The sequence below is a fragment of the Myotis myotis genome, unplaced genomic scaffold (assembly GCF_014108235.1).
Source record: "Myotis myotis isolate mMyoMyo1 unplaced genomic scaffold, mMyoMyo1.p scaffold_m19_p_19, whole genome shotgun sequence".
Taxonomy (NCBI): Eukaryota; Metazoa; Chordata; class Mammalia; order Chiroptera; family Vespertilionidae; genus Myotis; species Myotis myotis.
In genome coordinates, this window is record NW_023416323.1 from 25665455 (window position 1) to 25686618 (window position 21164).

At 52.6% G+C, this 21164-nt stretch overlaps 1 protein-coding gene across 1 annotated transcript in view; it reads left to right on the forward strand.

Moving 5' to 3' along the window:
* Nucleotides 1–21164, forward strand: part of FA2H (fatty acid 2-hydroxylase) — a 46047-nt gene that overhangs the window by 11995 nt on the left and 12888 nt on the right. Inside the window, exon 2 of the mRNA XM_036346614.1 lies at nucleotides 15693–15785. Within this exon, the coding sequence (XP_036202507.1) occupies nucleotides 15693–15785 (93 nt within the window). The remainder of the gene's footprint in view (nucleotides 1–15692; nucleotides 15786–21164) is intronic.

Genomic DNA, 21164 nt, shown 5'->3' on the forward strand with positions numbered 1-21164 from the left:
GCCCACAACCAAGGTACTTGCCCTTGACTGGAATCGAACCTGGGACCTTTCAGTCTGCAGGCCAACGGTCTATCCACTGAGCCAAACCAGCTAGGGCAAGACTGTAATTTTTAAAGGGTGTCCCAAAATTCACGCAAGAAGTGATTTTGATAGAAAACACAGGTTTATAATTAAAAAGTGTACATTTTTTATTGATTCATAAAGTATACAGTATAGGGTTATGTATGGAATAGCATATCGGGTAAATGGCCTCCACGGCTTTGCTGGCACATACGCACTCTTTTGTTATTGCCTGAGCAGCCGCATTTTCGAAGAATGGTCTGATGATGCCTCCAGCCCAAAATCCGCACCAAACAGTGACATGTTGTGGATGCATTTGTTTCTCAACAATCACTCGTGGATTTTCTGAACCCCAAATGTGACAATTTTGTCGATTAACCAAGCCATCAAGATGAAAATGAGCCTCATCGAAATTCAGCCACATTTATGCAAAACGGTCATGGAAAATTTCAACAAAAGAGTGCGTATGTGCCAGCAAAGCCATGGAGGCCATTTACCCAATATGCTATTCCATACATAACCCTATACTGTATACTTTATGAATCAATAAAAAATTTACAATTTTTAATTGTAAACCTGTGTTTTCTATCAAAATTACTTCTTGCGTGAATTTTGGGACACCCTTTATGATACGAAAATTATACCCATTTTTTAAAATGAAAGCAAACACATTTAATACATATTAGTAATCACTCTTAAGGATGTGACCTCATGACTACTAGAGTTAGACGCTGGTATACACAAATCTTTAGAGATTTCTTTTAAAAAGTAGTCGAATGTGAATGTTAGAAGGTGATACCGGGGATACAGGTATTCAAGGCGAGGTTCTTTCAGCTTGACTGTATGTTTAAACTTTTCCATAATAAAACGTGGGTGAGAATACCAAGTCGTTACATTGTGGACATCACTCACAGATATATTCTCAAAGGATGAGTGGAAAAATAAAGTCAAGCAAAGCCACAGCACTGTGAAAGGGTATGTGCAACACGGCATCGCATTTCCTGTGATACTGATTTGTTTCCTAGAGCAGCTGTAACCAAGTACCAGGAACTGGGTGGCTTAAAGCAACAGAACTCTGCTCTCTCGCAGGTCTAGAGTCTAGAAGTCTGGACTGAAGCTGTCTATAGGGTTGGTTGCTCCCGGAGGCTCTGAGGGAGAATCTGTTCCTTTAACAGGGCCAGCCATCTTGGCTCATAGATACAGCACTTCCGTCTCTGCCTCCAGCTTCACGAAGGTGCCCTGGAAGCTGTGTTATGTTTCCAAAAAAAAAGACAGAAAACGACTCTAATAGTCACATAGATTCCAATATTGAAGACGGTGTGAAACGTTTGATGTTTCACTTGAGTGGGTAAAAACACATGTAAGGAAACTGAAGAATTAATTCGAATAAGGATTGATATGTTATATGTGTGTAAATAGATTCTTGGGAACCTCCCCAAACCAGTAAGATCAGAATCTCTGGAAGCAAGACCCCAGAAATCTGTGTCTTTAACAAGCACTCTGTGGGACGCAGCAGCACACAGAGTTTACAGTCCATTGTTCTAGAAGCTAAGGGCAGAGGGAAACAGAGATGGAAACTGGAGGCACCAAAAGTGGCTCGGTGGTCAGGTCTCTCGGGATTTCTAAAGGTCAGAGTCCCAGTGTGGGGCTCGGGGGCAGAGCAGGTGTGCATGGCACTGAACGGGTAGCCCCCTTGTCTCTCCCCGCCTCCCACCTGCAAGAGGAGGAGCCTGGGTCTAGCTCTGGGTCTGGCTCTGTCTCATTGGCTGTGTGATCTTGTGTGAGTCATTTACCCTCTCCCAGTTTTGGTTTCCTTCTCTTCGGGGTTTTGTGTGGCTACAGTGAGATCTGTAAAACAGAACATGTGTAGCTTACACTGAAACAGGATAATTACAAGCCCCTTCAGCCCCAGCTTCTGCTAAGGAAAGGTAGACTCCTGTTAGGTGGTGAGGATGGGTGTTTTCAGAACATCCATGTGCTCAGACCCTCTTGGACTCAGTGGTGACATTCCAGTTCCTCAGAGTTGCCCGGTCCCCAGCCTGGGCAGGCGGAGTCTGCATCGACCTGCTGCCGTCATACCATCTTCACCTGGATAAATGCAGCCCTGGGGACACTCACCCTGGTCAGGGACAGACAGTCTCCAACAATGAGGCTGGCAGAGACACAAGTGGTGCCAGGGGCGTGCAGGGCTGCCACCTTCTCCCCACTGTTCTTCTCTCTATTCAGCTGCAAACATAGTGGGTGCCTCTTCATGCCCAACTGCTGTTGGTGCTGGGGATAAAACGACAATTGGTCACTGCCCTCATGGGGCACACCTGTCAGCAGAGGGAGGGAGACAGATGGGACAGCTGCAGGTGGTGTATATACGTATACATAAACATATACATATACATATTCTCTGTGTGCATATATTATATGTAACGGAATAGATCATATATATTCGAATAGGGGGCTGTGACAGAGTGGCTTACTCTAATGGATGAAAAAGAGCTATCATAGAACTGGGTGAGAAACATTCCAGTTAGAGGGAACAGGAAATGCAAAGGCTCTGGATATGGCATCGGGAATCCCAAAGGAGGCTCTGGTATTATTGGAGGCTGGGGTTAGGGCAGCATGGCGGGGGTGAAGTGTGGCGGTAAGCAGAAGCCCTGCCTCAGCCGGGCTCATGGGTCATTGCAGGGGGGGAGGGGGGGATTTTATTCTGAGGATGGGTTGGAGGATTTTAAGTGGAAGGCTGACAGTTAATCTATATTTTTAGTTCGTTCTGGCTGCCATGTGGAGGGTACATTGAAGGGGGTCAGGGAGGAAGTAGGAAGAGAACTAAGAGGCCATTGCTCTTGTCCAGGTAGGAGGTAGCCTGGATGGGTGGCCATAGGGATGGAAAGAAGTGGATTGAAGTTGGAAATGTCTTGGAGGTAGAACCAACTTGCCAATGGATTAGATGTTGGGAATAAGGGAAAGAGATATTGTGATGCCAGGGTTTTGACCTGAGCAAGCTGATTTATGGAAATGATGAATACTGGGTTGGGAGCCCAGGTTTGGAGTGGGGCAATGTTTGCTGCAGCCACATTAGGTTTGAGATACAATGAAACACCCAGGTAGAGATTTCAAATAGGGGTTAAATATATGAGTCTAGAGCTATGGTTTCCAATATGGTAGCCACTAGAAACATGCAGCTATTTAAATTCAATTAAAGTTAAATAAAATAAAGTTCAGTTCCTCCGTCATACTAGCCCAGTGATGGCGAACCGATGACACGTGTGTCAGAGGTGACACCCAAACTCATTTTTTGGGTTGATTTTTCTTTGTTAAATGGCATTTAAATATATAAAATAAATATCAAAAAATATAAGTCTTTGTTTTACTATGGTTGCAAATATCAAAAAATTTCTATATGTGACACGGCACCAGAGTTGTTAGGTTTTTTCAAAATGCTGACACGCCGAGCTCAAAAGGTCCGCCATCACTGTACTAGCCACATTCCAAGCGCTCAGTAGACACACGTGACAAGTGACTGCCCTATTGGGCAGCACAGATAAGAACATGCCCATCATTGCAGGGAGTTCTGTTGCACAGTGATGGTCTAGAGCCGTGGCCCAGGGTCACAAAGCATTTCTCTCTGGAATAACGCATCCTCATTGGGTGGCTCTGGTCCCGACGGCTGGTGTCCCTGTGTCATTCACGACATTGATGTCATTCACACTGGCTCCTTCTTTTCCTCTCTGCTTGCCCACACCAGATGGTGTGCTCAGTGATGTCCCTGACCTGTGGCCATGTCAGAGGGGCTCTGACCACCCAGAAGGACACTTGTCTTGGGTTTGTTCAAGGACATCCTTCCCTGGACCCGATGCTTACTACAGTGACAAGTATAAACATGGGTTGAATGATGATCAAACATGGGGATAGGCCAGGGGTGGGGAACCTTTGTTCTGCCAAGGACCATTTGGATAGTTATAACATCATTCGCTTAATATAATTCACTGAATATAAATTTATGTGGCTATGAAGTAAAGCTCCTAGATTTATTGGATTTTGAGTCCTGCCTGCGGTTGCCTTGGCAGGGCCAGACCAAATGATTTCGTGGGCTGGACATTCCCAGCCCCTGCTCTTGGCAATAGCTCACAGGAGACACCAGTTTTAGGGCTAGCTGTGTAGACTTGGCTAGTTTAAGAAATGGGCAATGGGTGTGGAAGTTTGTCAGGTTAAATAAGAGTGGAAAACAAGGCACAGGCTTAGAGTCCAGCCGTCTTGTCTTCTAGAACTAACCATGCACTGAGGCCAGCCAGTCAACCGCTATGAGCAGAAACATCCCCAACTATTTCTTTTTCAATCCTCACCTGATGATTTTTAAATTTTTATTGCTTTGACAGAGCGGGGGCGGGGGGTGGGGGGCATCAATGTTAGAGAGCAACCTCGATCGGTTGCCTCCCGTACATGCCTTGACTGGGGATTGAACCCACAACCTAGGTATGTGCCCTGACTGGGAATCAAACCTGCCACATTTCAGTGTACAGATGGCACTCCAACCAACTGAGCCACTGGCCAGGACTCCATCCTCAACTATTAATGGGAGAAAATTCCATGTCTTGGCAGGGGGAGGGGGAATTGATTGAGTCCATGTTTCTGAATCAGTATTAGTAGGTGTAGGGCAGGTTGTCTTTGTTGTTATTATTGTTTTTGTTATTGTCCAGTGACTTATATTGTTTTTGACTATTTAGTCATTTGTCATTTTGTAAACACTGATGAGAACAATTATTTTTCTTTTTTAAGTTATGAGAGTATAAAAGGAAAATTTAGGAATACTGTTTCTGGAATAGTGGCATATGAGGTCATTTGTAAATCAATGGTCTTGTTTTTCCTTTAAAGAACAGCAAAATACAGTATTTTGAGGGTAATTCTTCCAAATTGGAGTGTTACGTGATCGAACTGAAATGTGTTTTATTATGAAGACTAGGTCAGGGAAGAGACCATCTATTTCAGGTGGCTTAAGTCTTTTCCTGTGGATAGCACATTCCATAAGCCTACCTGTGGTGCCTTGAGGTCTAAGTCCTGAGAGACCACCATCTGGAAGTACCCCATCAACTCGACAAAAGGATCAATCCTGAGGAACTCGTTTCCTGCATGCTGCAGGGGCTGCTCATCAGCATTGAAACTCTGGCCCCACCCCTCCTACCACTGCATTGCCAGGTGGGACTGGAAGGCAGGACCCAGGAGGTGAGCCCCAGAGAGCTCCCCGTGTCCACCAGACCGAGCCCAGGTCACCCCCCAACCCGGGGCTCCCAGATGGGATTGACCGCTCAGGCTGCTCCAAATCCCAGAGTCAGGCATTCATTGGGAAAAAAGCCATGTGTCCCCTTGGCCCTTGGTGGCCTCCTGGAAATGGTGCCCTCATGTGAGGTTAGACTCAGCAGTGGCTCTCAACCTTCCTAATGCCGCGACCCTTTCATACAGTTCCTCATGTTGTGGTGACCCCCAATTTCATTGTTACAAGCTGAACATAATTAAAGCATAGTGATTAATCACAAAAACAATATGTAATTATCTATGTGTTTTCCGATGGTCTTAGGCGACCCCTGTGAAAGGGTCGTTCGACCCCCAAAGGGGTCGCGACCCACAGGTTGAGAACCGCTGGGTTAGAGGCTGGAGAGGAAAGGATGGGTGTGGATGCAGATGGCCGGTCCATAGCAGGATCTGAGAGAGAATCACATCAACAGTCTGAAACCGTGTGGGCGCACTCTGGCGAGTTTTGAGTAATAATGTATTTTCAATCCACCGGCCCCCTTTTCTGATGTCCGGGATCCCCCACCTCTGCTGGCTTCTACTTCCGGTGACAAGGTTGCTGGTGATGTCATCCAGGGGGCTCATTCCATGAGTCGAAGCAATGTCAGTTCCAAGGCAAACCAGGGTCAGGGCCCCAAGACTGGCCTTCTTGTCCCGCTCCCGCATCCCCTGAGTGGGAGAAGGTGGTCACGCTTTGCCTCTCTTCTTCCTGCCACGAGTACTGGGATGGAGGCTGGCAGAGCTAGGAGCCTTGTAGGGATGGCGGGCAGGCGAGGAGTGGCTGTGCTTTGGGGACTCTGTGTGGCTTGTCAGTTGCCGCATATGGCTTTTGTCTTTTTGTTTTGTTTTGCGCACAGGGTTTATTTTAAATGTTTTAAGGATAGGATAGGCCACAGGACCTGGCTGGGCCTGGCTTCTGATTTGGACCTCATCAGGCAGAGGGCGGCTTATTGGATACGGAAGCAAGCAGCTCCTGCTGTCTTCATTGAACCCCAAATTCCTGGCTGCGGACAACAGCCAGCTCTGAGGAGTTTGCTCCGTGGGGGCCTCAGCGGTGGGCTTCACACAGAGGCTTCTGGCCAAGGAAGGTTCTAGGGGCAGCTATGGCTCCAGCACCATCCTCCTCCTGCTCCTTCCCACCTGCCCAGGTCCTGTGCCACCCAGGCATCCAGGACACCCAGAGTCCCCACCTTCTTCTGGGCCACCATGGGCTGAGGGCAGCTGGACACGGGGCCTGGGGCCCCATCTCATTTCAGAAAAGGGGTTTTCAGGCCAAACCCAGGCTTCAGCATAAAAGGCCATCTGTCCATCCCTCGGTGCCCAGCCCTGGCTCTCCCAAACAACATTCCTTTATGCGGGCTCCCCGCCCCCCGCAGCCCCCGCCCCCAGCACACTGCCTCCTTTCACCGCCTCTGTGGTCCACTTGTTTGTTTGCCTTGCAGAGTGCAGGCTCTCTGTTGTTCTTCTCTTTTCTCTCCCCCTCATGTACCCTCCAAGCAAGCCCTCTGTGGGGACACAGGGTGTGGGCACTGGAGGGGGGCTGGGGTCTAAGGCGGAGTCCAGGCCTGGGGCTTGGAGTACCTAGTGGTCCTCCAGAGGGGGCGGCGGAGGGCGCAGGAGGTCTCAGGGGGGACAGCACTGGAAGGCGCTTCCTGTCTGGCTCTCCCAGCCATCATCTGAGAGTCCTTGAATTAGTGACTTGGTCCCCTGTGCCTCAGTTTCCCCATCTGTGGAACCCCTTGGGGAGAATTGTGTTGATATCATTGAGATGCCAGGGTGGTAATGACACTCACCAGGGAGGTGGCACTTTGTCCCAGGAGCCACATGGCTGGAGCCAGGGGGTACAAAGTAGGCCAGGAGGCTAAAGAGGGCTGCGGTTTGCCTGACCCCCCAGTTCAGCCTGCCTCCCTCCCACATGGGGAAAACTGGGGAGGGACTTCTCAGGCCCTGCAGAAGTGGGGCAAGGCCACCTTGGCTTGAGGACAGGAGATAGTGGGCTGGGGAGGGCGGTCCTGGATGCCCCCCTTCAGGAGCTGCCTCTGCAGGCCTGGTAGGATGGCTGTCCTGATGAGCAGGCCCCAGTTTCTGACACCCCTCAGCCTCCGAGGAGAGGGAATCCTGTCCCCACATCTCCCTGGATGCCTCCCGTGGCTGAATTCCTTCTCCCTCTGCGGCCCTGTCTTAATCCCCGGGGAGACTGGGTCAGGCCTGGGTTAGTTTGTAGGGCTGCCATAACAAAGAGCCCCTAATTGGGTAGCTTAGGCATCAGAAATGTGTGTCACTGTCTGGAGGTGAGAAGTCTGAGACGAAGGTGTAGACAGGGTTGGTTCCTCTGGGCTGCGAACCAAGATCCCTTCCAGGCCTCTCCCCTCCCTCCCGCCTCCTTGGGCTGCTCTGCTAGAAATCCCTGGCGTTTCTTGGCTTGTAGCTGCATCACCAACCTCTGCCTTCATCTTCACATGCCTTCTCTGTGTGTCTGTGTCTACATGTCCCCTTTTTATACAGACACCAGTCACACTGGGTTAGGGCCCATCCTCATGACCTCATCTAACCAATTACATCGGCAATGACCCTATTTCCAAGCGAGGTCACGGCATGAGGTACGGGGTCTAGGACGTCCACAGATGGATTTGGAGGGGAGGCCTCTGCACTGGGAAGTGAGACCCTGGAGGTAACTTCTTTGGAGCATGGCCTGCGTCTCCACTGCGATTCCTTCCCCTTCGTGGATTTTGTCTCCTTTCCGGACACCCCAAGGGGACGAGACCCAGTAAAACCGGCAGCCGCCACCCACTTCTGCTCCCTGACCCCCTGCTTGTCTTGAAGCCAATCCTCTCTTCTAGACTGGAGGGAGGAGGAGGCCTGGGGTCCCCCTTCATTGGACCTTGCTGGGGCTCTGGTTCCCCTGGTACCGGCCTGTCACCCCCAACCCCCACCCCCCAAGCATCTGGGTACAGCTGACCCTGCAGCCTGGCTGGCCCATGTGGGTGCAGTCTGGGATTCCATCTTTGTTTCTCTGTACCAACATCTCTAGAGAAAAAGTACTTTGTGGTTTTGTTTGTTTTTGTTTCTTGGTGCCTCATGCGTTAAGGAAAATGAATGTGAGCATCTCTCCTTGTGGAGATGAAGACTATGCCTACATGTTTGCTATGCAAACAAAATGGGTCCATATTAGGCACCACACCCCACCTGCCTCACTCATTGGAGTCACCCGCACAACCTCTGGGGACAGAGCAGGAACTTGGGGTGCCCCTGCCAGAGAGAAGCGTCTTCTCGTTCCAAGAGGATGATCCTCAGGGGGCGCAGCACGTTGGTAATGGAGCTTGGCCGGAAGCTTTGTCCTGAATTGCAGCGTCTAAGACTAGAACCTGACCTTGGACTCTTCCCCTGACTCAGGCGGCCCTGAGTGACAGGGGTGTTCCATGGACTGGCTGAGCCTCAGGGAGCCGGCGGGGAACAGCTCCTGGGTGCTCTGAGTTTGGGTGCGAGGGTGCTGAACGCAGTGTGAGAGAGGCGTGCGGGGGCCGGAGCCAGGAGAAGGGGCGGTGGTGGTAGCAGAGCCATCTCCACGAGAGGAGAGCAGGGCCTTGGCTCATCTGAGAGGAAATAATACCACGTGACCAGCCAGGCGCTGGCATTGTGCGGGGAGAAGCCACAGTTGGTGTTCCTGTCTCTCTGGCTTGTCTCCCTGCGGCTTGGGCTGTGGCTGGCGTGGGGGTGGGGCTGGGGGTACCTAAGGAGATCAACATGCCTTCCTCGCTGCCCCCACCTCGTGGCCCAGCATGTCTGGTGGTTCTCAGTGCTGAATGGGCAGCGCCTGCTTCCCAACCTCCCTCTCTCTCCTGGTACACGCAGGCATCGGCAGCTCTCCTCCTGCCTGTACTGCCCACACTTTGGGGGCCTCTCTGGGGCTGGGTCCCCAGAGGTTAAACAGGCCACCATCTGCTCCCTAATGATAATTCAGCAAGTATTTGAGTGCTGATCTTGTGCAGCTCCTGGGGACCTCACAGCGGGGCCTCTGCCCTCACGGAGCTGTTATTCCAGCTTGGGAGACACTCCCAGGGAAGCGTGTAAGATGCTTTCAGCCTGAGCGCTATCCACTCACCACAATCCTCCAAACAGCCACATGCCAGACCACGCAAGGGCTCCTATCCAAGCCCCAGCCTTCCTTCCCAGAGTGGAGGGGCCAGAGGGCCCAGGGCGAGGAGGGGTCTTCATCTCTGTTTTTTTATTGTTGTTGTTTTTGTTTTGTGTTTTTTTTTTGCTCCAGAACAGGCTTCTGTCCCTCATGTGGACCCTCTAAGACAGTGGTTCTCAGCCTTCTGGCCCTTTAAATACAGTTCCTCATGTTGTGACCCCAACCATAAAATTATTTTCGTTGCTACTTCATAACTGTAATGTTGCTACTGTTATGAATCGTAATGTAAATATCTGATATGCAGGATGGTCTTAGGCGACCCCTGTGAGAGGGTCGTTCGACCGCCAAAAGGGTTGCGGCCCACAGGTTGAGAACCGCTGCTCTAAGAAAACTGCCACCTGACACAGGTGGGTTGGACACCCCACCTGCAGCCACACCCATGAACACTTGGGCTGACCATTCTTGTGAAAGCCAGTGTGTCTGACCACAGGATTATTCACTTCCCTCACCATGTGAGACTTATTCATCTGAAGGCATCACCCGGATTGATTCTCAAATACTGGAAAAGAGCACACGTCGTCTTCGCTTTCTGATGCTTTCTGGGTTTTAAAGCTCCCTGTGGCTTGCTTCCAGGGTCAGGAGAGTCTTTTAAATAATGCATTGTGGAAGTTTCCAAGAAACTTTTTTCTAAGTTTAAAGTTGGAGTAGTACCCTGGTTCCCAGGAATGACCTTTACACACGTCTGATTCATGCATGGTGTTTGCTTATGGAATTCAAGGGTGAGCCTGGCTCAACTATAAAATAAACACTGGGGTGTAGAAGCCTGGAAAACGTGGCCCAGATCCTGCGACTCCCAGGAGGACTTGGCTCCTGAGACTCCAGGTTCAGAGATGAGCAGCCCCTGAGTGGGAATGGGAGACCTTCTTCGGGAGGGTCTTTGTCCCATCTGCATGGGGGGAAGGTGGTTGGGCCTTTTGGAAGCTCACAACTAGACGCAAGAAAAATAGTCAATGGAAGATGCATCAGAGGACACTTCCTGGTACCTGAAGGCAGTTCTGCTATTGGCAGCGCCGGCGTGCTGCCTGCCCTCGCTCTCCTTGAAGTCTCCTCCTGCATTGGAGGTGTGTGCAATCATGTGACGAACAGCCTGGGCTTCTGCCAGGGCAGGGTGTAGTCCCCATGAGGCCACCCCAAAAGCACCTTGTTTATATGGTCAGTCTGAGGATTTATTTGCCAAAAGCCTGTCACCCATGACATTACTGCCTGGTGGCTCCAGGACTTTTAAATTGTGATTAAACCGGGGCAGCAGCAGGAGGGAGGAGAAGGACGGGAGAAAGTGACCCCGACTTGCCTCTCTTTCTACCCTCTGTTCCTCGGGGGGCAGCGCCCCAATGGTGTTGGTCCACAAATACACAAAAATGTTTGCGTGAGAATGTTTACTTTCACATGGTTCATTACAGAGGGGAAATGAAACAGCCTAAGTGTTCATCAATAGGGGATTGGTGTCCAGTCGGCAAAGCTCAGTGGTTAACTTCTGGACCAGGAGGTCACGGTTTGATTCCCGGGCAGGGCACGTGCCCAGGTTTCAGGCTCCATCCCCAGTTGGGGGCGTGCAGGAGGCAGCCTATTAATGATTCTCTCTCACCATTGATGTTTTTTTCTCTCTCTCTCCCTCTCCCTTCCTCTCTGAAATAAATGAACATATATTTTTAAAAAAAGATTTTTAAAAAGAAAGTGACAACTGACTTGAGAGCATCCCTGACTGCTCTGTGCCGGGGATGGCAGCCTGTGAGCCGCTCCCCGGCCTCCACGTCCCTCACACCACCTGGAAACTTTCCAGTTGAAGGAAAAAACGCTCAAAAGTATTGTTTCCATTTTTTAGCCAACATCTCTCTGCAACGCTGGATTTTTAGTCATTTTTTAAAGTAAAACCTTAGAACGGGAACAAAGGGAACGTTTGATCTACTTTCTGTTACCCCTAGATTAGAGATGAAAGATGCGCCAGAGGACTCCAACCACCTGGAACCAAAAATAAACAATTATGTACAACTCATCGTCACAGAAGAAAATGTTGGAGTGTGATTCTTTTACATTAATATTTTTAAGTAGAATCTTTTAAAAAAAAAAGTCAATGTAGAGTTGCCAACTGCCCTTCCTTGGGAAGGACCAACTTTTACTCTGAAAGTATGCGTTTCCTACCTATTTGGTATTAAAATTTCCTTTTATTTTTTTTAATCCTCACCCTAAGACATTTTTCATTAATGTTGAGAGAGAGAGAGAGAGAGAGAGAGAGAGAGAGAGAGATACATCAACAGGTTGCTTCCTATACACCCCCCCAACCAGGGATCGAACCCAAAACTTAGATATGTGCCCTGACCACAAATCAAACCCACAACCTTTCATTGTACAGGACAGCCCTCCAACCAAACGAGCCACACTGGCCAGGGTGAAATTTCCTTTCTTTTATGAAATGCCGCTGATGGTAATTAGGAAATATTTTTATTTGGCAAAATAAAATGCCTGCAATCGCTTATCAGTCTAACGTACTTTTTGCCCTGCTCATGCCTGTTCTGGGGACTCGGCCAAAGGGCACTGAGAATATATGGCCCAAATTATTGGAATTTTGACCCTTGTTCTTGGACACTGTCCTCTCCAACCCAGAGGGATGTTCTGAGTCGGCGTGTTGAGTATCCGGGGCCACCACTCTCCTCTAAGCAAACGCGCCCACCCATTTATTTTCTATTTCCAAGAAGGGCCAAGCCCCAGCAGCCCAGCCCACAGCACTGCAGGAGTCCCTGGCTATCTTGCAAAGGTCTAGCACTGAAACATGGTCCACTTGGGGAAATATGAATGGAGCATTTCATAGCATCAGGAGCCCCTTCTAGGCACCTGGGAAAAGGACACAGTAGTTTCCCACCCTATTGGAATCCGTAATGCCATTGGACAAACGGGATAACTACCCAAACATCCAAAGACGACAAGAGGTAGGAAATCATAAACACCAACTGTCACCATGAGACACGCGGAGAGTATGGTTTTCTGAAAGTTAGAAAATAAAGAGATGTGTCTGGCCAGCATGGTTCGGGAAGAAGCGCACAGTGGTCGAGAGAATATTCTGGAGTCTAACCTCTCACTAGCTATGGCACTGCCCCAGGCGTAGGTCTCCTCATCTCTCAAGGGTAATAATCTTGCCTCCTTCAGACAGTTGTTCTGAAGATTAAAGGGCTGGATGCGGAGTAAGCATCCGTGAATATTGGGGATGTGCCCAAAACCGCTGTCATCCTCCTGGACAGGGTGACATTTGAGAAGGGAAATGCAAGGCATGTTTAGAAGGTGGAAAACCTTTGCTGCTGGCTAGAGGGAAATGTTGCAGTTAATCCAAAGGCTTAACAGGAAAGGCGTTTGGAAATGCAGGGGAAAGACTTTTTACATAGAGGAGGCTACAGGGAGCCGGGCTTCCTGTCCCTGCAAACCCCCCTTGCTGATCCCATTTCTCAGGCTTTCTCTGCTTCCCAGGGGCCACTGCCTCCCGTTCATCACCATCCGGGTGTCCCAATCTTCCTCGCACATCTTTTGTGGCCCTCCAGGGAGCAGGCCCTCTGGGGGCACACAGCTCTCCACAGCATGCCAGCAGCAGCTGTCCATGAAGTAAGCTTCAGCTGGCCATGTGCTAAGAGGGCCAATGGGAGCTCAGTTCCTATGGCCTGAAATGTGGCCTTTCATGCGAGAGAGGCGAGCCCATCTAGCACTGGTCCCATCACACCCGCTGGCCACACCTGCTTTGGAAGAGGAACGTGGACCACCCACTGTGCTTAGAGACCCTGGTATGTCCTAACAGAGTCTTGGGGGAAAGCAGATGGCAGAGGGTGGGCGTCTTGGCTGCCCGCAAATATGTACGGTCCTGCAGATGAAGGAGAAAGCGCCTGTGTGGTCCTAGAGCAGTGGTTCTCAACCTTCCTAATGCCGCGACCCTTTAGTACAGTTCCTCATGTTGTGGTGACCCCCAACCATAAAATTATTTTCATTGCTACTTCATCACTGTAATTTTGCTGCTGTTATGAATCGTAATGTAAATATCTGATATGCAGGATGTATTTTCATTGTTTCAAATTGGACATAATTAAAGCCTTGTGATTAATCACAAAAACAATATGTAATTATATATGTGTTTTCTGATGGTCTTAGGCGACCCCTGTGAAAGGGTTGTTCGACCCCCAAAGGGGACGCGACCCACAGGTTGGCGACCCACAGGTGAGAACCGCTGTCCTAGAGGGAAAGAACCAGGAGTGGTCCCTGCAAACCCGAGGCCGCCAGCCGAGCCAAGGACTAATGCTCTCAGAAAACAGTCAGACTGGAGGGAGCGGATGAGTGGGCTGCACGGATGGGTGCTGTGCCCTGTGCCAGAGGCGACCACCTTTTCTGCTGCTTCCAGGGATTTGTTTAGGTGGATGTACCCCAAATAGCTCTGTGTCTGCCACTCAGGGGTGTCTGGAAAGTGTAGCACAGACAAAACCATGAAAAGATAAGGCACGTGAGGACCCCTTCCCTGCAGGCCCCAAAGTGAGCCTTCCGTCTTGTTGAGATGGTGGAGTTGCAGTAAGTGGGGTTGTGGGCACAGAAGGGTTGGATCACCCAACTTAAGAAAGGGGAAAATAGCTATTCAGAAGGGAAGGAGAATCAAGAACTCAGTGATCGGGGGCACCCTGGGGTATTTTGAGGGTAGGACAGAACTAGAAGTGGCAAGATTATTATATGACCTTTATTTTGGACGCTGAGGGAGTTTCATTGTCTGATATACTATAAAGTTCTTCTTTGTCCTTAAGAGGTCATCAGAGATACTTTTTTAAAAGAATGCAGGTATTAGCACGGGGACACAGACGAAAAATACTGAGATAGCCCTGGCCAATGTTGCAAAGTGGTTAGAGCATCATCCCAAGAACTGAAGGGTCTCGGTTTGATTTCTGGTCAAGGGCACGTACCTGGGTTGCAGGTCCACTCCCTGCCCCTGATTGGGGCATGCTCAGGAGGCAACCAGTCGATGTGTCTTTCTCACATTAATGTCTCTCTCTCCCTCTCTCTCTCTCTCTCTCTCCCTCTCTCCCTCTCTCCCTCTCTCCCTCCCTCCCTTCCTCCCTCCCTACTACTCTCTAAAAAGCAATGAAAAAAATATTCTCAGGTGAGGATTAAAAGTAAAAATAATACCAGACCAAGGCAAGACCATGCAAGCTGCCTTGATTTGGGTTACTGATGAGTTTCCCTAGGAAATGCCAGTATCACTGTCACCATCAGGTTCTCTTGGTTCATCTGGAAGCAAAAATGTAAGAATCATGACAATAGACACCCCACTGGCTGCTCCTGGGTTCTTGCCGATATTCAGCTTCCAGGGCCTCGTCCGTGGCCACTAGCATCACGGTGTCCTTCAGTCACAGGGACTCAGAGGGCAGGCCCCCGGCAAATGGTCTCCCCACCCTTCCTGCGACGAAGCATGAGTTTTAGCTACGTGCCAGCCTGCCCTCTCCAGCCTCACCCGGTGACATCAGAGCCAGCTGGGACCATGTGATTTTCCTAGCGCATTCTGTTACCTTCTGACTTTGCCTCTTTGCCGCTGTGATTTAACCTTGAGCCCATTTGGGCACTCCTCTGCCAGTTTCACCGTGTGTGGCTACTGACCCACACATGGGAGTTCCTGGAGGGAACCGTCTCCCTCGCTCTCTGCTGCCTCTCTTTCCTGTGGGCACATGGACCTCGCTGGCCCAGCCTGTGACCATGGGCTCTGTGGAATTACAGGGAGGGTAGTCACTGGGCGTGGCACAGTGAGCCCGCCGGTGATTTCCTGCGACTCCCTCTGCCTGACACCTGCCACGGACAGGAGGGAGGCTGGCAGGGCCCTTCTTGCCCAGAACACTCCCACTAATAGCTGATTTTCCTACAGTCTCTCTGCCGCTGCTCCCACCCCCACCCCCACCCCTGGATCTTTCTGCCTCTTGTTTTTGCAGAAATTATTTTTTTTTAAGGAGAAGAAAAATGTAGAGAATAATACCATGCACATCATTGTCTACCGTGTTCAAAATGTTCTCAATACTATCCTTGGTCTCTGTCCACCCTGCCCCACCATAGGCTCTCACCACTCCTGGCTGCCTGAACGTGGGGCAGCTGCGCTCTCTGCCCTCACCCACTGTGAGTCATCACCTAATCACCTCGTCCCTCCTCTCCCCAGGGTTCCGTGGAGAACGGGGCTGCAGTCTCTGTGGACACGCAGAAGACAGACCCAGCGATGGAGCCAAAGCTCAAAGTGGTAGACTGGGACAAGGTAACTGGCACAAGATGGGGTGGAATGGTGATCGGGGGCTCCCATGGCCGAGGAGAGGGTGTGTGGAGCCAAAGGCTGTAGTTATTTGTGACGCTTGCCCAGAAAGATGAGGCTGGGAAGCAGATGCCCACTGCGTACAAGCATCGCCTGGGTAGCACATGTGACCAAGGCTGTGGTGGGCGCAGGAGAACTGTGGACGAGGAGGTTTGTGCAGAGCCAAGCCCAAGTGCCCATGGGAGGGTCCCCATGGACCCCTGACACCGAGAAGGGCACAGTGCAGGGTCAGCAGGCCCAGACAGCCAGCTTGACCGGTGCCCAGGCAGAGCTGCCCAGGCACCAGCAATCACTCGCAAGGCTTACCGGGGGACCTGCTGGGGCGGCGGGGGCCGAGCGAACTACCTGCGGTGTTCGTCTGCAGAGCCCGACACCAAACCTCCCTTGGTGTTGAGGCCAGCATCTCGGCGGGTTAGGCAGGCCCCCTTTGTTGGTCCCAGGTGGAAGGAACCTCTCCATGTTCTGGGGGCGGGGGTGGGGGGGGTGGTAGGAGAAGCAGCGTGGCCTGGGGGCCCTGCAGGGAACCAGATGTAGGAGCCATTTCCCTCCAGCCTAGGTCATAGGACTGACCCAATGTCATTTTGCCATTTCTTCCTGGAAAAGACATAAGTGGGTTATCCATACGGGTCCCTGCCTGTGTTGGACCCCAGGTGAGAGACAAGCAGGACAGGCCCCTGAGCCAGGCTGCTCACAGTCTGGTGGGAGGACAGACCCTCCGCCACCATGTCAACAGTTAGCACAACTTGGGGAGTTTCGAGAAGCATGCCCAAGGGACACAAAGCTTACTGGTTGCCGGGCCCCTTCGGCCAGGACTCCTGAGGCCCTGACTCCGGGAACTCAGGGATGGTGCCTGTCACAGGGGAATTGCACCGCCTTTGAGGAGCCGTCAGCCCACAGCAAGGACATGCGTGTGTGCTCTGTGGGAAGGGCTGGGACAGGTTGTTCCATGCCCATCCCCTTCCAGGGGCCTGTAACCAAAAGGGAAAGAGAAGACCGGGGAGGAGAAGGCTAGCCGGATGACAGCAGGCCCCCAGGGAGCTCGCCGGAACCTGGTGGGCTGGCTCTGAGCCCCAGGTTGGCCACAGGTGCTCAGTGCCAGGCCAGGGCTGAGGCTGGGGGGTCTTGCTACAAACGGCTGACTTCTCTGGAAGTTTGGGGACTTGGGCTGGTTCTGCATGTGGGCAGGACGGAGGGGAAGACAGCCAGCTTGAATGGTACAGAGGCCCCAAAGCTGTGAAGTCAGGACCTCGCCCTGGGAGAGGAGGAGCTTCAGGGGGAGAGGAGGAGGGTGGGGCTGAGGGCTGGACAGAGAAGGCGCAGCGGCAGTCAGCCCAGGGCTCAAGGCCAGGGGGCGGGACTAAAAGGAGCCATGAAGAGGGATCCTTGGCACCAGCATCTGTGGGCTTGGAAAGAAAATACTTTCCTGGGGGAACTGAGCGGGGTTGGATCAGTATCCTGCTGCGGGGAAGGAGCCTCCCAGTCGACCTGGGCTGCAGGTCCAAGGCTGACCCCAGCCCCGTCACTGCACAGGGGTTTGGGTGGGTGGGGATCAAGGCCACCCAGCCTGTTCCACCATCACCTGTGCCCCAACCTGAGCTGAGCGAATGAGGGGTCCTCCCCTCCCCCTCCTCCCCCAGGGCCTGCTCCTGGCTCCTTGCCAGCACGTTCAGACAGGTCCAGCCTGACTCACCTTCCCTGCCTCTGTCATTCTTTCACACACCCTCTGTCTTCCTCCCATCTGGGCTGAGAGAGAGGGGCAAGGGCTGGACCAGGAGAGGGTAAGGAGAACCACCCTAGCAGGGAGCTCCCAGTCCCCCCAAGAGACCCAGCCTGGGGAGCTGGGCTTCCCAGGAAGAGGGAACAGTACTTTCCTTGCCTTTTTTTTTTTTTTTTAACTCATCTACCTCTAGGGCAAAGGGATTTGCCAAAGTTAACCCTTCCTGTTTTGCATTCAAGGGGAGTGCCTCTGGCACTGCTGAGGAAGGGAGCCTTGGGCTCCCATGACCACGCCTCCACTAGGAGGTGGGACAGGGTGGGACAGGATGGGCCATGCTAGAAAGAGCCAGGGGAACTGGGGTGCTGGGACACAGAGAGGAGGTACAGCAGACGGGCCAGGAAACCAGCCCAGGGGCCCCCCACCCTGCTTAGAGGTGTGGTATAGTCTGATTTTCAGGTTCTACATAGAAGGTTATTGGAACCATTTCTTTTTTTCAAATACATTTTTTATTGATTTCAGAGAGGAAGGGAGAGGGAGAGAGAGAAAAGAAAATCAATAATGAGAATCATTGATCGGCTGCCTCCTGCACTCCCCCTACTGGGGATCGAGCCCACAACCTGGTGGGGAATCGAACCCTGATCTCCTGGTTCATGGGTCAAAGTTGAACCACGAAGCCACATCAGTTGGGCTGTTAGAACCATTTCTAAGTCATCCCTCCGATCACTCAGGCAGGCAGGATCCAGGCTTCCTTGTGGGATGAGAATCCAGGTTCTAGCCCCTCACCCTGCACTACAGCCCACACATCTCCCCGTTTTCTGGAGCCCTGCCTGCCTGGGGCTTGCCCAGTACAGGTGGCAGGAGCTTCCCACTGTTCCCGCTCTGGACACACCTGCCCCATTTGTCCCACCCGCTCTTCTCACTGCCTCACTGTGTCGGGTGCAGAGCCCCCCCTGACAGCCATCTGCCCACTTTGGGGGCCAGCTTTCTGATGCCAGATGAAACGGGTGTGATTTAAAGTGTTGGCAGAAGTCCCTGCCCAAATCCCTCTGGGCAGCAGAGTTAGGGCCGAATGAGCATTCCTTTTACTGAGCTCTTACCGTGTGCCCGACACCGCAGGCCGAGCACTTTAAACTTATGATCCAGTTATCTAATTTAATCCTGAAGAGATAAGATTTTCAGATCCCAATTTAACAGTGACGGGGAGCTTCAGTCTCCTGCCCAAAGTCACTCTGCGGGTACATTTAGCACAGCCAGTGCCTGCGGCTGAGCCCCTCCCCTGCGGGTGCCCCTCCACATGTCCTGCCCACCTTGAGGCCGATGCTTGGGAGAGAGGGTGGCAGAGGGAGGGAGGAGGCTGAGCAGGTCCCCCGAGGGAGTTGTCTCCAAAGCTTTGCACATCCTCTTCCCCATCCCTCCCCTCAGGCTAAGCCAGACTCCAGCAGAACCTGCCCTCCCTCCACTGGGTGGAAGCCACTCTCTTCCCTTAAGAGACAGGTAGCTGAAACTGGTTTGGCTCAGTGGATAGAGCGTCGGCCTGCGGACTGAAAGGTCCCAGGTTCGATTCCGGTCAAGGGCATGTACCTGGGTTGTGGGCGCATCTCCAGTAGGAGATGTGCAGGAGGCAGCTGGTCGATGTTTCTAACTCTCTATCTCTCTCCCTTCCTCTCTGTAAAAATATTAAAAAAAAAAAAAAAAAGAGACAGGTAGACTCATCAGGCCAGGTGTGTCACAAAGCAAAATGCAGCCGTGGGCTCTCCAAGTCCCCTTGCCATTCGCGTGTGCACACACCCCTTAGCATAGGGCTGCTCCAAGTGTCCCCGGAGCAGATGTTGATATTGGCCGCTTGGGTGAACCTTTTGGGACCCTCAGTTAAGTCACTTCTCAGGAAAATAGCCCTGGATCTGCACAAGGGTCCTCTTGGCCGGCCTACCTCTGGCCAGCCCTGGCTCACCTCCCAGCACCACCCCTCCATGTCACCTTGGCCGCCCTTCTCCCCTTGACCTGCCCCAGAAGGATGCCCGTCTACCTGGCTGCCCGGAGGGATCCACAGCAACTTCCCCAAGACTGTCCTTGCTGGGCCAGGGTCTTGAGTTTTCTCCCTGTTTGCTCCCTGGCCTAGAGACCCTGGCCCCTCTGCCAAAGAGCTCAGGAGTGCTCAAAAAATACCCCCCCACCTCCCCCAGGGAGAAACCAGGTAGGAGGGCTGGGCACCGCTCTCTGATCCTGCGAGGGCGGTGGACGGGGCAGGCTCAAGTAGGAGATGCCACTGGGTGACCATAGGCAGCTATGTTCTGTTTCTCCCTCAGCAAGTGGGAGGACGTTATTCCCCTCCCTACAGTGTGGGGTTGTCAGGAGGACCCGGGAGAGGGTACGCAGGGTATCAGAAAGCCAGTGGCCAGTGCAAGACCAGCCCACTTCTCTTTAGGATTGGGGGCGGCGGGGGCGGGGCTGGGGGGCTGGTGGGGGAGAGTGGGGCGGCAGAGCCCCTTTGCTGTTCTGTCCCAAGCACTGAGGTCACACTGGCATTCTGCATGGTACATGGCGATCCTCCCTCGAAGGGGGCTTTGACCCCTTCACCCCCTGCTCCCGGCCACTCTCAGCTCCCTGAACCCTCACAGGGGGAGCCTGAGGCCTCCTCCCAGCTACCCCATCGCCTGGGTACAGGGAGAAGGACGCTGGTCCAGAACCACCTCTGTAGACTTGAACGTAGGCGCTTCCAGTTAGAGGAGCCACCTCTCAGAGCAAGGCCACCACGGGCCCCCATGGACCCCCACACTGAACACCCCTGCTGGGTCCCTCACAGCCTCTGTGCTGGCTGACTCTCACCGCAGGGTCCTGAGCCAGCTGACAGGCCTGCTGGTTCTGGGTTACGATGCACTGAGGTGCAGGTCCCACCTCCAACATCTGCACCTGTCTCCTCATCTGTAAAGTGGGGTCATTGCAGGCCCTAGTTCTCTGCATCACGGCTCACAAAGGAGAGTGGCCGTGAAGTCTGAGCCCAGGGGGCTGTGACCAGGATGCAGGACACTATGTCCTGGGATTCCTGTCCAGCTCCTTGTCCTCACTCCCCTCCCCACCAACCCCCACAGGTTGGAAGCCCATCGGAGCCTTCCTGGCTCAGAAAGCTGCCCCGGAGCTGTGAGCTCTGGGGTCTGGGCGGGCATTTCTCTAAACAATTGCCTCAGCCTGCGGCTGTGGTCGTGGGAGGAGCTGCTGGCACAGAGCAGCTGCCCCCTCTCCCTGCATGTGCCCCTTCTGCAGAGCAGCAGGTCCCAGCTCCTGCTCCTGCTCCGGGGCTGCCCCCGGAAAGCACTCTGTGCCACCTGGCTCCGTGCTGCCCAGGACGAGGGGCACCTGGGAAAGGGGGAGAGCGAGGGAGACCCCCTCCCCAGCCTGGCAGCACGCATGCCCTTCCACCCACCCTCTGGGTGGCAGGCTGCCCTTTCCCCCTGCCTGGCCCTGCTGCAGCTGCATTCCTGGCATAGCCGGGAGAGGCCGAGGCCCTCCCCCTCCCTTTGGGGCAGGGACAGAGCTGGGTGGGGGAGGGGAATGGGACACACACAGTTGACACTAGGTACTTTAACCAAACTCTCCCTAGACTTGCATGT